Here is a 16,264-nt window from a genome sequence, read left to right as displayed (position 1 = left end):
TATGCCTGATTAAGGTCACTGTGTTTTCAGAACGCAAAGTTTCCAAATGACGCAATATGTTATCAGAACTGTCATCTGATGAAGTTGTTTCCTTGTTAGTGGCTATTTATAATCTTTATTTGTGTCGAATTGTGATATAGCTACTGATGGAGTAAAACTGGTGGGTAAAAAAAGTGGTGTCTTTTGCTAACGTGGTTAGCTAATAGATTTCATATTTGTGTCTCCCCGTAAAACATTTTAAAATTATGCAAAATGATGGCTGGATTCACAAGATGTGTATCTTTCATCTGGTGTCTTGGACTTGTGATTTTAATGATATTAGATGCTAGTACATTTACTTGTGACGCTATGCTAGGCTATGCTAGTCAGCTTTTTTACTGATGGGGGTGCTCCCGGATCCGGGTTTGGGAGGAATTAGAGGTTAAGCAGGTCAAACAAAAAAAGAACTGTTCTGAACCTGATCAAATTAAAATTGAAAGGAATTTGTGAGATCCAGTTAGTTGTTTGCACTTAATATATTTGAGTTTGTAATTGTAACGTTCGTCGTTGGGAGAAAGTGAGGAGGACCAAGGTGCAGCGTGGTAAGTATTCATTATCTCTTTTAATGAAAACGAATACTCGAACAAAAACAACAAAACACGGGAACGAAACGAAACAGTCCTGAACAGTGAAAATACAAACACAGAACAGAAAATAATCACCCACGAAACACAGGTGGAAAAAGGCTACCTAAGTATGATTCTCAGTCAGAGACAACTAAGGACACCTGCCTCTRATTGAGAACCATACCAGGCCAAACGCAAAACACAACATAGAAAAACGAACATAGACAACCCACCCAACTCATGCCCTGACCATACTAAAACAAAGACATAACAAAAAAACTAAGGTCAGAACGTGACAGTTACTGTGCTGTGAGCTGGGAGAGGGAGTAGATCTCTTTGTACAAAGCTGCATGGTATTGGTGCTCAGCGCTCCAATAGATTATGACTGGGACCAGTGCTGCATTAAAGCAGCAGTACAGGCCCAGGCTAAGGTAAATGACAACAACCATGTACTATGCTCCACAATCAGAAATAAAAACTGTTTTAGGCTACATAACGCTCTAATTAAAAAATAATGAAAACCACATTACTCTGGACATTGAAATTGAAGTACAATGCAGCAATATATTTTCTGTAAGAGCTACTGTTTCTTAAACAAAACATTTAGGCTGCGTTCGTAAATTCGCTCTGGCTATCTACTCCAATTTCTGAGCACTCTCGTCTGAGTGTGCCAGATTGCAGAATAACTGATGAATTTACGAACGCTCAACACCCATTGAATATGGCCGGTGTCAGTAAACGTCGGTAAAAAGCGTAATTCAATTGTTGCCAGCAGCACAGTTACAGTCACAAACGCTTTTGGTAAAAATGAAAACAGCATAACCAGCTCTTCTAGGGCAAGTCAAATAGTCAGAGTAAGAATTTCTCTCATTTGTGTCTGGAAGCACCTAGCAAGCTAGCCAAACGTTAGTCAGTTAGCTTGAGTGCTTTGACTGCCGTTGTGAGGTCAGAACGCTCGGATCAACCCTACTCCTCGGTTAGAGCGTCTAGTGTGTGTGCTCTGGACCGCTCCGAGAGGGAAACGCTCTAAATTATGAACTGACAACCTGCAACGCTCTGATTTAAGAACGCCCAGAGCGCACTCTGGCACTCCAGTGAATTTGCTAACACACCTTAAAAGTAACAATGGGTCCCCAATATTTTGTGACGTGTTCTGTTAATGCAATAATTTACGGTTTTTTTCCGATCAAACCCATAGGAAAAGCGAATTCATTCTTTTAGAAAAAAAAAAATACTTGTGTACCCGCCGACCTTATGGAAATTAACAATTTTTGATTCAATGCAATTCCCTCCTCCTGCAAATTCCAAAAAACGTACTTTATCTGTTTAGCTTTTGGTTCTGGATATACCAATTCTACTCGTTGGGCATTTAAAAAAAAAATCGTGGCAGCTGCTTTCACCTTAAAATGCAATGTTGGTTAATGTTTATAGGCCTACCCTGAACCCAAGTTAGATATTTGTCTATTAAAAAACAGTAGGCATAACACGCTAGCGCAGTCAGAATTGTAGCGTGATTGCAGAACCTTTGACAGCGCGGTCAGGCTGGTTATGCAACATGTGGTCTCATAAAAGTTAAGAAGTTTGTAAAAAACAAAACCCACAAAACATAAGAAAGTTGATTATCAAACATATTGAACTTATTCAACTAAAGCATACAATATTTGCTCACAGCGTAGTCATTACATATTAATAATATATTAGAACGGTGGATAAACCACAAAAAAAATGACAAAAAGAATTGGAACACTAGACAATTATATTAACCCTAATATAAGCAGGAATTGTGCTCACCTGTTGCTCTCGGAAAGTCAACGCACTGTCAGGTAAAGATGCATCAAGCACGCTTTATCATTTCCTTAAAGTCAGTAGTGCTGCCTGGGTTTAACAGGGTGAAATCACGAACGTCTAGAATTGGATGAAGAGACACGACCTGAACGAACTGGCTCTGAGACAACATGTCCCCTCACCAGGACCTCAATACTTAATAGGGCCGTCAGTGTTGGAGCTGGATCTGCAGGTTTCTTGTTGGGATTTCTTGTATTCCGTCAGAGTCAGTTTCGTCTGATCACAGCAAACATTCGAGCTCTCCTACTGTTTCTAACGCACTTCACCACTAGATGAGAAAAGTTAACAAAGACAAGACGGACACTGAGGCCAGGAAGAATGATCAAATAAAAGGTGAATTTACTGTTTCCCTGCTGGGTTCTGCAGTTTTTCTGGCCGGTAGTCCCGATATGGGTTTCGACGAGCCCTACCTCATAACAGTATATGAAAACTGTGACTGTGGTGGACATTGGACCGGCTCCCCCATTATCCTTTAACTCTATATGCAGCCTCTGAGAGGAGTCATCCTGCTCTGAAACAGCACGTTTTGATCCTCACCTCACCTGTGTAAAGATTCACAACAACAGAGACGAGTCGGTGGCCTCCGCTCAGCCTATAGGAAATCAAGGCGTTGTGGCCCGAGTCTGCGTCCACTGCCGATATCTTAGTGGTGAGGTGGCCTGCTTTAGCGGACCGGGTCATCTTCTGATGGGAGACAGAGGCCATGACAGCGGAGGGGTAAATAACAGCCGGGGCATTGTCGTTCTGGTCCAGGATAAAAACATGAACCGTGACGTTGSTGCTCAGAGACGGAGAGCCGTGGTCCTTTGCCTGCACCTGAATCTGAAACACTTTCAGTTTCTCATAGTCAAACGAGTGCATGCTGTAGATGCTGCCGTTATCTGAGTTGATGTAAATATAGGAGGAGACAGACACGTCTTGTACTTTAGAGTCTAATATAGAATAGGAAATCTTGGCATTTTCACCCATGTCTGTATCAGAGGCGGACACTGAGCGCAGGATAGATCCCGGGGTGCCATTTTCTTTAACATAAACAGTATACGAGGGCTGGGAAAACACTGGAGGGTTATCATTTACATCTAAGATTTCCACAGTCACGTTTTTTTTTGTAGATAAAGGTGGGTACCCTGAATCAACTGCGGTTATGACAACATCATACTCCGGGAACGTCTCTCGGTCTAATGGGCCGTTGGTCACCAGTGCGTAATGGTTGGAGACGGARGGCTTCAGGGTGAACGGTGAGCCCGGTGTCATGTTTAACTTTACTTTGCCATTTTCACCACCATCTAAGTCTTTAGCGCTAATCAATGCAATAACCACTCCAGGGGATGAATTCTCCGGTATTGGACTGGTGAGTGAGGTTATAATAATTTCAGGGGCATTATCATTAACATCAGCAATCTTTATCTTTATACTGCATTGTCCCTCCATTTGTGGATTGCCTTTATCTTTTGCCATTATGTCGAATTTATGCAAATGTATTTGTTCATAATCAAGCTGCCCTTTGATAGTTACATCTCCAGTATTTGAATCAACATCAAGTAATGACATTATTGTATCGGGGGTTTGGTCTGCAAAGAAATACTCGATCACTCCATTTAGTCCTTCGTCAGAATCAGTTGCTTTGACGTTTAGAACCGTGGTGCCAACTGGTTTATTCTCAGCGACAGATACTTCATAAAATGGTATTTTAAATTGGGGTGCGTTATCGTTAATATCTAACACTATGACCGTGATTTCAGAGGTGCCAGATCGTGCAGGATTCCCTCCGTCTACAGCGGTGAGCACGAGCTTATGAACTGCCTTCTTCTCTCTGTCTAATGAAGTCTTTAGCACAAGCTCTGGTATTTTTGTGCCATCTTGGGTCTTCACATTTAACAAGAAATGATCATTATCACTGACACTATAGGACCGTAAGGAGTTTGAGGCTACGTCAGGGTCATGTGCGCTTTCCATTGTGAACTTCGCACCTGCAGTGATAGACTCAGCTATTTTCAAAACCCTGTCATTTGTAAGGAAACTCGGAGAATGATCATTTATATCCTGTATGTCGATTTCAATGCGATGCAGCTGTAAGGGATGTTCAACTATAACCTCCAATGGAAACAGACAAGGGACGCTCTCTCCACATAACTCCTCTCTGTCTATCCTCTCATTGACAACCAGTTCACCCTTTTCCAAATCCACACTGAAATACTGCTTACCAGCATCAGAGGCTATCCTTAGTTTACGGTCATAAAGCTCAGATATCGCCAAACCAAAGTCCTTAGCTATATTCCCAACAACAGAGCCCACGTTCAATTCCTCAGGTATGGTGTATCGAATCTGTGCCTCTATTGTATTCCACAGGAGAACATATTGATAAATCCAGAACACTTGCCACCTCAAAAGGCCACGAATACTCATTGTCCTTTGTTCCATTGAGTCAGTCTCCTGTTCGCAGGAAATACCATCACACAATATTGGAATAAAAATTCTTCACCGTAAACGTTTCCACGAATTTCAAACAGAACGTGTTTTGTTTCCAGTCAGTGCATGAGTAGCTCCCAAATCTGAGCATTGTAGGCTAAGGGATGAGATGCTGAGGCTGAGGGGAGGGAGTAGATCCCTTTGTATGGCTCGACACGGTATTGGTGGAAAGAACACTCTGCTACAGACCAATCACTGATTCACTTGATCTTAAAGGCACACTATGTTTACACTGGAGAAGAACGCTTAAACCACAGAAACAGATGAGCAGCACAATGTTTTCACTCACAATAAAATATGTTACTTTGATTCACAAGTAATAAAGGTGCTACTTTACTAAACAGATGTGGTAATTCTATACATTCTCAATTAATTAATAAATAATAAATGCAAATATAGGCCTATATTTTGTTTATTATTATTAATAGTATTATTATTAATAGTATTATTATAGCAGAGCTGTATCCTTTTAAGCCCTCTGTTTACTGTACTCTTTCTGCCGTCGTGTGACAATGAGAGTGAAGCACAGCCTAGTGGTGTTCTCATAGCGCGTCATAAGGAGCAGGAAGCCATCTCATCCCCCCACACACGTCTAATCCCAGTAGCCTGCTCAATCTGAACGGGAGGGGGGAGTAACGGGCTGGGAATGAAAGGATCGTGAGAGGAAAGTGAAGAGGAGGATAGAGGTTTCACGCACACATACACGCACACATGCACGCACACGAACACACACACACAATTTAGTAGTGTGTATTTACATAGCGGTAGTACATACACTGAGTGTACAAAATATTAAGAAAACATACACTTTCCATGACATAAACTGACCAGCTGAATCCAGGTGAAACCTATGATCCCTTATTGATGTCACCTGTTAAGGGACTCTGGTGAATACATACAGGCTCAGATTTCTGACTTCCTGTTTTGATTTCAACTCAGGATTTTGCCTGCCAATATGAGTTCTGTTAATCTCACAGACATAATTCAAACAGTTTTAGAAACTTTAGAGTGTTTTCTATCCAATACTAATAATAATATGCAAATATTAGGAACTATGACTGAGGAGCAGGCCGTTTGATATGGGCACCTTTCATCCAAGCTACTCAATACTGCCCCTTCAGCCATAAGAAGTTAAATCCACTTCAATCAGTGTAGATGAAGGGGAGGAGGCAGGTTAAATAAGGGTTTTTAAGCCTTGAGACAGTTAAGACATGGATTGTGTATGTGCCATTCAGAGGGTGAATGAGCAAAAAAAAGATTGAAGTGCTTTTGAACGGGGTCTGGTAGTAGGTGCCAGGCGCAACGGTTTGAGTGTGTCAAGAAGTGCAGCTCTGCTCTGTTATTCACGCTCAACAGTTTCCCGTATGCATCAAGAATGGTCCACCACCCAAAGGACATCCAGCCAAATTGACACAACTGTGGGAAGCATTGGAGTCAACATGGTCCAGCATTCCTGTGGAATGGGGGGGTGCAACTCAATATTAGGAAGGTGTTCCTAATGTTTTGTACACTCAGTGTATTTCATTATTTTGCTAATTTGCCTATCTAACTGATTGAGGAAGTATTTAGCAAAGATAGTTTAAATCTGTGTCTTTAGGCTATATAGATTTGTCCTATATGTCACGCCCTGACCTTAGTTATCTTTGTTTTCTTTATTATTTTGGTTAGGTCAGGGTGTGACAAGGGTGGTATGTGTGTTTTTGTCTGGTCTAGGGTTTTTGTATGTCTAGGTTGTGTGTGTAGTCTAGGCATACGTAGGTCTATGGTGGCCTGGATTGGTTCCCAATCAGAGGCAGCTGTTTATCGTTGTCTCTGATTGGGGATCCTATTTAGGTTGCCATTTTCCAGTTTGGTTCGTGGGTGATTGTCTATGTTGATGTTGCATGTCTGCACTCGTTATCATTAGCGTCATGTTCGTTTGTTATTTTGTATAGTTTGTAATAGTTTGTTTCAGTGTTCTATAGTTGTCATTAAATAAGATGTATTCACATCACACTGCGCTTTGGTCTCCTCACTACGACGATCGCGACACTATATGTGTCTTTAGGCTATATAGATGTATCCTATCTGTGTCTTTAAACTATGTGTCTAACCACCACAATATCAATTCGTCCACACTGATTTTTACCGACAATAGGCTACGACCAGTGGACATAGATGATCTAAATCTCCCTGGAAACTGCGGGACCTCGAATTACAGCGTTAGATGAAAATAACGTTTTAATTATGAATCATGCTCATAAACCATATCACAGTGTCATGTAATATGGGCCAGGCCGACAAAACATAAATATAGTCGTATTTCATCACGATGATCAGTGGCAGAATAGGACCCACTTCTGCAGCACCACATTATTCAACCCATGAAAAYAGGTGCGCTGAGGCAGAAAGGAGACCCAGACGCGCTGCACAGACCAAGCGGAGCATTTCAGCACCACGCGGGTGGACAGCGCCACACAGGCGGACAGCACACGCTGGTGCAGCGGCAGACAATAGGCAGCACGATATTTGCATAAACAATGCGCGCCTGTTTCCTCTCACTGGAATGGAAAACTGCTTGGTAGCATTTCCTGAGGAAGAATACTAAATGAAATGGCCCCAAACCGCTATGTTCAAGGAACTGCGTATATATGTCTCCAGTTCATGCCACTATTTGTCACGTGACCAGATACTACTTTATCATTCATGACTGGGGCCTCAATAGCTGAATACATAAACAAGATGTAAAGCCCCTTCTACGGTACATAAAAATAATGATTGAATGGTCCTTTACCCAAAGGAAGATGTGATTGATACAGGTACCGACACATTCATTACATATATTTTAATTTCTCTCATACACTGCTCATGGGAATGTTCTCTCTTCCTTTCTCAGTAATGAGATAATTCAATGTCAACCAATAATAAGATGTTCAAAATCTGTAGGACTGTCTATGACATATGTATGATGAACAGTGCTGATCTTTCCCTTTACAACTCATACTTGTGTGTTAAACATGATCCTTTTGCAGGTTATATTGGTCTAAGCACGTGCATGTGTGTGTGTGTGTGTGTGTGTGTGTGAGAGAGAGAGAGAGAGAAGAGAGAGAGAGAGAGAGAGAGAGAGAGAGAGAGAGAGAGGGGGGGAGGGGGAGAGGAGATAGAGATGAGAGAGACAGAGCAAGAGAGAGAGAGAGACAGAGAAAGAGAGAGTGAGAGAGAGAGAGCGAGAGAGAGAGAGATAGAGGGGGATACAGAAAGAGAAGAGAGAGAGAGAGCGAAGAGAGAAGAACGAGAGAGAGAGAGAGAGAGAGAGAGAGAGAGAGAGAGAGAGAGAGAGAGAGGCGATGAGAGAGCGAGAGAGCCCGAGACCATGGCTAGCAGAGCGACGAGATTTTGTCTTTGTATTCCTGGTTTTGGAGAGCCAAGATCGTTGGTAGATCGCCAAACAAGGAGGCGTAAAGGAGCGAAGACTATGAGCGAGAGGCTGAAGTAGGAGCGAGAGAGAGAGAGAGAAAGGTAGATAAAAGTTTGCTCTTACCTTGTTTGGAGAAACACAGATGGAGCACATGCAGCGACAACATGAAAAAGAGAAATGAATAAAATCAGATTCATTAGGTCAGGACAGTGACTGTACCCACGGCACACAGAGACATACTTACCAAAACAGAAGAAGAGTTCAGACATAGACCCATCTGACACATTATCCACCACAGTCACTTAGTATGACCACTGTGTTGTAGAGCAATGAATGATGCTGAATATTAGCATCAAATATCACACTCTGCATGTGTAGTGTGGGTTCCATGTGTGGAACGACCATAGTATTATACTAGTGTTATCTTCACGTTCCCCTTATGCTTCATGAGTAGGGCCCTGAGGTTTCCTGGTCAGGTCCCTTTGTCAGGGAAAATTCAGGGGCCTATAATCATGAGGTCGGTGCATGAATGCCATTCAGGGAAACACAAGCATGTTTACCATAACCAAAGAAACATGTTTGCTATTACCAAACACAAAATATACTGTATCTTATAATATGTCAGTAATTATGCATGTTATTTGTATTGTTTTACTGTGTTTGGCCCTTACAATAGCTAACAGAACATAGTTAAATATGCAAGGGTGTGGATATCTCTGTAATCCACTAGTGAACAGAGGAGAGTATGTTTTTGTAATAAATATCACAATCTTCACAAACACCTGCCCCAGGAACAACACCATCTTCACTGAGGGTAATATACCCGCAGACAAAAAGATAGAGAGTTTCAGACACACATTTTCCCCTTCTGCTGAACTTGCCCTGCCCCACTGCAGCTTAGGGCTGGTGAAGACTGAAACATGGCCCATGGCAGGGGTCGCTTCCCAGTGCCTTCCCACCAAACACCCCACAGACATTTAGCTGCACCCCCCCCACAACTACTTAAATAATGGTGCAGTCTTCACCATGACTCAGCCAGTCGTCATGGCAACACATCCCACCTCTCCTCGTGAAAATGAATATGTTATTGTTTCTGTGTTGTAGGGAAAGGGTGGGGTGGACGACTGCAAGCTGTCTGAGAACCACGCACAGAGAAACACATTCAATTCGAAGGATTGCGCCAAAGGGAAAGGCGACAGTGCAAATTAAGTGTTGATGGGCTGTGTACAGTGTAAGTTCATACTTAAAGATGAGCATAGCACACTTTGATTGCATTATAACTCTCTGTTATTACATAAAGCTCAGGAAAATCCAAAGCTATAAGAGTAAAGCCAGAGGTCTACTGTCAAACACAGTCTCTGTAAGGACAGGGTTTACTGTGGACAAGTGTTCTATAAAAACACATATAGTCTATAGCTCACTGTATTAAGCTGTGGTGTTGAACCAAGCTAGAGGGCTATGGGGAGTAGAAATGGATACTGATGTGACATAGTGAAAAGCTTTTTGTTACAGGGAGAGATGGAAAAAGACAAAAGAGAGAAACAGATTGAATGAGTTAGTGAGAGAGTGAGCAAGAGAGTGTGAGAGGAGGGGAAGAGAGCGAGATATACTTTCTAAATGAATAGACCCTGTGACTCTGTGTATGTGAGCGTGTACAGTACAGTACATCTCATCTGAAGACAATACTTTGATTGAAATGAAGAGGAACAGAAGCTAGTGCTGCAGTGAAACCTGCGTCCCACAGCCGTCCTCCTACTGCTGCATGATGAACAACAACACCTCCCTCCCTCTGCCTCCACACAGTGTGTTCAGCACCACTAACATACAGCCCAGTCACTGGCTGGTAAACAGACAAATACACACACACTGAGGACCCCCAGGTCCGATACGGGAAAGTGAGTGCTTGTGATGATGTGAAGGTCTGAGAGAAGGAAAGAGACATAAACAAGACTAAGATTGTATGTAATTACAGGTGTATGGTTGTATAAGTGCATTGGAATATTAAATAAGTGCAACAGTGTAATGGGGTTAGGACAGATTGGTTGATGGATAGTTACAGAGGAAACAAAATGGAACACAACGTAGCTGTTTCATCACTCACAAACTACACACAAGTCCAACTGGGTCAGTATTGGATTGTGAAGCAGTTAAACAGGCCAGAGCATATGAGAACATAGTCAGGACAAACAGAGTACAGCCCACTTCCTGTCATCATGGTGTGTTGTGTAACTGTAGGAGTATGCTGGCGGCTGGCCTGAGTGACATGTCACACAAGAAGTTAGGGGTAGACTAAATGACAGAAGAGATGTGGCTCTGCTTGTCAACTCTCTCTCTCTATGTCTGTTTGTCTCTCTCTATCTCTGTCGCTATCTCTGTCTCTATCTATGTCTCTATCTATGTCTGTCTCTCTCTGTCTCTCTCTCTGTTTCTATGTATGTCTCTCTCTATCTCTGTCTCTATCTCTGTCTCTATCTATGTCTGTCTCTTTCTTTCTCTATCTCTGTCTCTATGTCTGTCTCTTTCTTTCTCTCTCTCTGTCTCTATGTATGTCTCTCTCTATCTCTGTCTCTATCTATGTCTGTCTCTTTCTTTCTCTATCTCTCTCTATGTCTGTCTCAGCAACAGCGTCACATCTTTGCCTCCTGTTTAACCACAGAATCCTGCATAGATACTGAGGTATTAGATGTGTTAGAAAAACTTAGGACATGTTTTATGGTTGTGTGGTTGAGTGTGTGTGGTTATGTTCATGTTAGGGTCCCTGTCCCTGAATGTTTGCTGTTGGGTTCACGAGAACAGCAGATTTAGACATTCTGTATTGGTTGTTGTATTCAGGTGACTTCAAGTATGTTATATGCTTAGATTTTCAGAGAGAGGTGTGTGATGCAGTAACTAACTCTCCTCTCCAGCATCCCAGGGAGATTCACCTTAAGGACATGCAGGTTGTCATGGTAACACTCTGCAAACAACAAGTGCTGCAGATTCCTGACAGAAGAAATGTTGGTTATATGGTGGAGGACTTGTAAATAATACGCATGATAGTCTTGTGCTATTTCTGACTAGTAGTGTGTGTTTGCGCAAGCGCATGTGCAAGTGCATGCACGTGCTTCACAAAGAAAGAGAGACAGAGACAGATAGAGAGACAGAGACAGATAGAGAGACAGAGACAGACAGAGACAGACAGAGACAGACAGAGAGACAGAGAGACAGAGAGACAGACAGACAGACAGACAGACAGACAGACAGACAGACAGACAGACAGACAGAACCAGAACAGAGAAGACAGAGAGAACAGAAGAGACACGAGAGACAGAAGCACAGACAGACAGACAGACAGACAGACAGACAGACAGACAGACAGACACATTGGTTACAGACAGAAAGATGGACAGACGGACAGACAGACATGCATACTCATTCTGAATACAGAGCAGATGCAGTGTTCATACAGGCATCAGTGTAACACTGCTGTGGAACGAAGCCCAGAGTCTGATAGAAGAGACTTATAAGCCCATTACTGCAGTACAGCAGCACAGATTATTAGAGTAGTGTGTGAGTGGGAAAGTGGGTCAGTGTGCCCAAGCGCTATGGTGTTTTACAGAGAGAGAGAGATGGAAGAGAAGAGAAAGAGAAAGAGGGGCAGGAGAGAGAGAGAAAGAGAGAGAGAGAGTGAGAGCGAGAGAGGGAAGATCGATGGGAGAGAGCAAGGAGAAGGCTCCTCAGAACAATGACTTGATAGTACTAGCAGTGAGTCAGTCAGGTCAGTCGATCAGTCAGGTCAGTCGATCAGTCAGGTCAGTCAATCAGTCAGTCAGTCAGTCAGTCAGTCAGTCAGTCAGTCAGTCAGTCAGAAGAGACCTAAGGAAACTGATACAGTGAGTTTATAACATGCTCCTTTAACTACACACCTGCGGGGTAAATGAGAAGGGAATCAACTGAGGATCATAGTCACGGTGTTGCAGTGCATTTCACGAAAAAAATTTAACAGAATCATGACATCACAGGCTGCCTGAAGATGAGCCATCTGGCCTCACTAATACTTCTACATTTTAAATGTTTAGTTATTTACAGACACTCTTATCCAGAACAACTTACAGGAGCAATTAGGGTTAAGTGCCTTGCTCAAGGGCACAACGGCAGATTTTTCACCTAGTTGGTTTGGGGATTCGAACCAGCAACCTTTCTGTTACTGGCACAACGCTCTTAACCACTAGGCTACCTGCTGCCCAAATGCGCTTAAGTTACTGATAGGCCAGCTGAGACGAACACAGAAACAGATAACACTCTAGTCAGCACCATGTAGTCCCTTCACTGATATATAGTAGGAGAACCCTTTACACATTATAAAGGTAAATGCCTACGAAGATGCATTGTGCGTATGTTCACCCCTTCATATAGATAGACAGAAATTACACAGATTGGAAGAGGGTCAAAGTATGCTTGCCTGTAGTCCAGCCACCAAWACAACATACCACAGTTTGGACCATGCTACTAACATCTTTCAGTTGTAAATGTTAACTTGATCAAGGCAAGAGAATAGGGTGAATGTATGTAGTTTAGAAACATCACCCGGCTCAATCATTCAGATATGCTGTACACACAGCAACATCAGAATAGGGAACAGAATGGGGGGGGGGTCTCACCTCTCCATCAACATCAGCATCCTCCTGCTCTCTATTTTCTCTCTGCATTGTCCCCATGCAACTCACATCCACCAGTGTGTTCTGGCTATAAGGCCTCGCAAACTTCACATTACTCATCCTAGAGTCAGTGGTTCCACACACCTCATAGTTGTATACACGCTGTAGGGTTCCCAGGGTTCCGTCTGGGTAAACGGGAGGGTAAAATGGGATAACTGGGAGGTTTGCTGCAGATTTATAGAATAATCGATTCTGTCTCCATCTGTGGATTTTAACTGTGATAAGGGCAATGATGGAGAATATGAACAGAACCGAGACCACAGCCAAGGCCAACACCAGATAAAAAGTCAGGTTGTTGTCATATTCCCTATCCACTGTGAAGTCAGTGAATTCTGAGAACACTTCAGGGAAGCTGTCCGCCACCACCACGTTCACATTGACTGTAGCTGATCGAGAGGGCTGCCCGTTGTCCTCCACTATAACAGTGAGCTTTTGTTTCACAGCATCTTTATCAGTGACCTGGCGTATGGTTCTTATTTCTCCATTCTGTAAGCCCACTTCAAACAGCGCCCTGTCTGTCGCTTTCTGCAGTTTATATGAGAGCCAAGCATTCTGTCCAGAGTCCACATCAACAGCCACCACTTTAGTGACAAGATAGCCCACATCTGCTGAACGAGGCACCATTTCAGCCACCAGAGAGCTACTAGCCTGTACTGGGTAGAGAACCTGAGGCATATTGTCGTTCTCATCTTTTATGAATATGTTTATAGTCACATTGCCACTCAATGGGGGTGAGCCTCCATCTTGTGCTTTGACATTGATTTTGAAATATTTGATTTGCTCATAATCAAAGGGCTTCACCGCGTAAAGCACCCCACTGTCGGAATTTACTGTCAAATATGCGGAGAGTGGAGCCCCGTTTAAACTTCCATCCTCAAGGAAATATGATACCCTAGCATTTGGTCCCCGGTCTGCATCTGTAGCCCTCACAGAAAAAAAAGACCGGGAAGGGACATTGTTTTCAAACACATAGGCATCATAGCTTTCTTGTTGGAATTGGGGTGAATGGTCGTTCACATCCGATATCTTTAAACTGAGCGTTGTTTTACTTGAGAGCGGCGGACTGCCTCCATCTACTGCCGTGATTGTTATATTATACTCTGCTGTCTGCTCTCTGTCCAATACTGATTCTGTCACCAGATTGTAGTAATTTGATAAAGATGATTCCATCTTGAAAGGAAGGTTGTTATGAATGGAACATGTTATCTTTGTATTTTCCGCTGAATCAAGATCCTGGATGTTAATCATGGCTATAATAGTGCCAGGTACTGAGTCCTCGGGTAGGGCACTATAAAATGACATGACGGTTATTTTCGGGATGTTATCGTTAATATCAATAACATCAATAACGATGCCACATGAGTCTGTTAAGCCACCATGATCTTTGGCTTTTACCTTTATTTGGAATTGTTTGTTCTTTTCATAATCTATATCTCCTACTACTCTTACCTCGCCTGAAATCGGGTCGATTGTGAATAGCTCTTGAATACTTTTGGTGGCATGCTCAAAATAATACTCTATAATGACGCTAGATCCCTCGTCTGCATCTGTCGCACTTACTGTGGTAATCAATGTGCCTTTCGCTGCATTTTCTGGAACAACTGCTTTATATGTAGCTTGGCTAAATGCCGGGGCATTATCATTAACATCGAGAACGACGATGTGAATTTGAACCGTTCCAGACCGCTGAGGGTCTCCACCATCGACAGCAGTTAAAGTCAAATAGTGATGCTTTGTCTTTTCTCTGTCCAGAGGTTTTTGAAGTACCATCTCCATGTGTTTACTGTCATCTATGCGACCTTGAATATTAAGGTTAAAATGGTCTGTGGGGTTTAATATGTATTTCTGAAGTGCATTTTCCCTCACGTCTTGGTCTACCGCGCTTTCGATAGAGAAACGCGCACCAGGTACGGCTAACTCGCTGATTTCCAATTCAATGTCTCTCTTCGGAAAGACGGGGCTATTATCGTTGATATCTAGTACTTCAACTGTAACTCGAAACAGTTCCATTGGATTCTCTAATATCACATCGAAACTGAAGCTACATGCGGGCATCTCCGCACATAGCTGTTCCCGGTCCATTCTCTCTTTCACTAACAATTGTCCTTTCTCTCGGTCCAGCCCTACGTACTCACTGTCGCCCGCGCTGAAAATCCGCGCTCTCCCGGCTACAAGCCGTTGCGGCTCCAGTCCCAGATCTTTTGCTATATCTCCAACGAAGGATCCCAAGGTCATCTCCTCCGGGATGGAGTAGCGGACCTGCCCGGCCACAGGGTAAACTGAGAACGCGCAAACCACGAACACGCACAACGGCCACTCCAAGAGTCTGTTCTTTCTCATTGCCATTTCACGACAAAAATCTAAAGCCAAATCACAATATTAAGGCTGAAAATAAATCCTAGAATGTATTTGACAAGAATCCAGTCAATGTGGCGTCCATTAACAGAACAAAGAGCCTTTGGACACCTAATGTACTATCCAGACAAGGGTCCTTATTCTCTCATCTGGAGCTCCAAGTTACTGTGCTTCTGTACGTTTCTAAACGCATTATTATGGGAGAAACCACAGTGTGATTGTGTTTTATATTACATGCGATCCACAGCGGCACTTAGGGTTCAAACAAAGTATTGCAATACTAGAGAAATTAAGGTTTTGGCACGTAAATGTATCACACTTAAAAATACCGAATAAATGTTGACATAAAACATTTAGATATTTCGTAATGCAAAATTCACCTCCATAGTGTCATAAAATATTGGATAAGAATGTGTTACAGGAATAGTTTTGAAGAGAAATAAGACAAAGATGCAGTGGAGTGCATACAAAGACATGTGTAATGACAACGCTTGTGCTCACACGAACGCAGAGAGATGAAGACAGAAAGAGCAATTGAGCGAAAAGAGAGCATTAGACCGAAAGAGAGGGAGACGATGGTGAGAGAGATGCATCAATACACAACATAGCCTATAAAACAACCCTGATCAGGAGTAAATATGAATTTCAATATGCCCTCTCACCTCTCCATCGATATCAGCATCCGTCTGATCTCTCATTTCACTCTGCATTGTCCCCATGCGACTCACGTCCACCAGTGTGTTCTGGCTATGAGGCCTCGCAAACTTCACACCACTCATCCTAGAGTCAGTGGTTCCCCACACCTTATAGTTGTATACACGCTGTAGGGTTCCCAGGGTCCCGTCTGGGAAAACGGGAGGGTAATATGGGATAACGGGGAGGTTTGCTGCAGATTT

General features: G+C 42.9%; 1 protein-coding gene and 1 pseudogene across 4 annotated transcripts in view; both read right to left on the bottom strand.

The window, feature by feature from the left end:
* The window catches only part of LOC111982133 (protocadherin gamma-C5), a 58,759-nt gene that overhangs the window by 33,839 nt on the left and 8,656 nt on the right, over window positions 1-16,264 (bottom strand). For 2 of the 4 annotated variants that reach the window (XM_024013717.1, XM_024013721.1), the window contains exon 1: window positions 12,957-15,528. The exons of the other annotated variants lie outside the window; for them this stretch is intronic. In XM_024013717.1, coding sequence (XP_023869485.1) covers window positions 12,957-15,359 — 2,403 coding nt within the window. In that variant the 5' untranslated portion in view covers window positions 15,360-15,528. Of the gene's footprint in view, window positions 1-12,956; window positions 15,529-16,264 lie in introns of those variants that run through there. 4 annotated transcript variants of the gene reach the window in all.
* LOC111982135 (protocadherin gamma-C5-like) lies at window positions 2,103-5,001 on the bottom strand (annotated as a pseudogene).

Source organism: Salvelinus sp. IW2-2015, linkage group LG20 (genome assembly GCF_002910315.2).
Source record: "Salvelinus sp. IW2-2015 linkage group LG20, ASM291031v2, whole genome shotgun sequence".
In the NCBI taxonomy this organism is placed as follows: domain Eukaryota; kingdom Metazoa; phylum Chordata; class Actinopteri; order Salmoniformes; family Salmonidae; genus Salvelinus; species Salvelinus sp. IW2-2015.
Note: the sequence above shows the minus strand (reverse complement) of the source record. Positions and strands in the feature narration are given on the sequence as shown.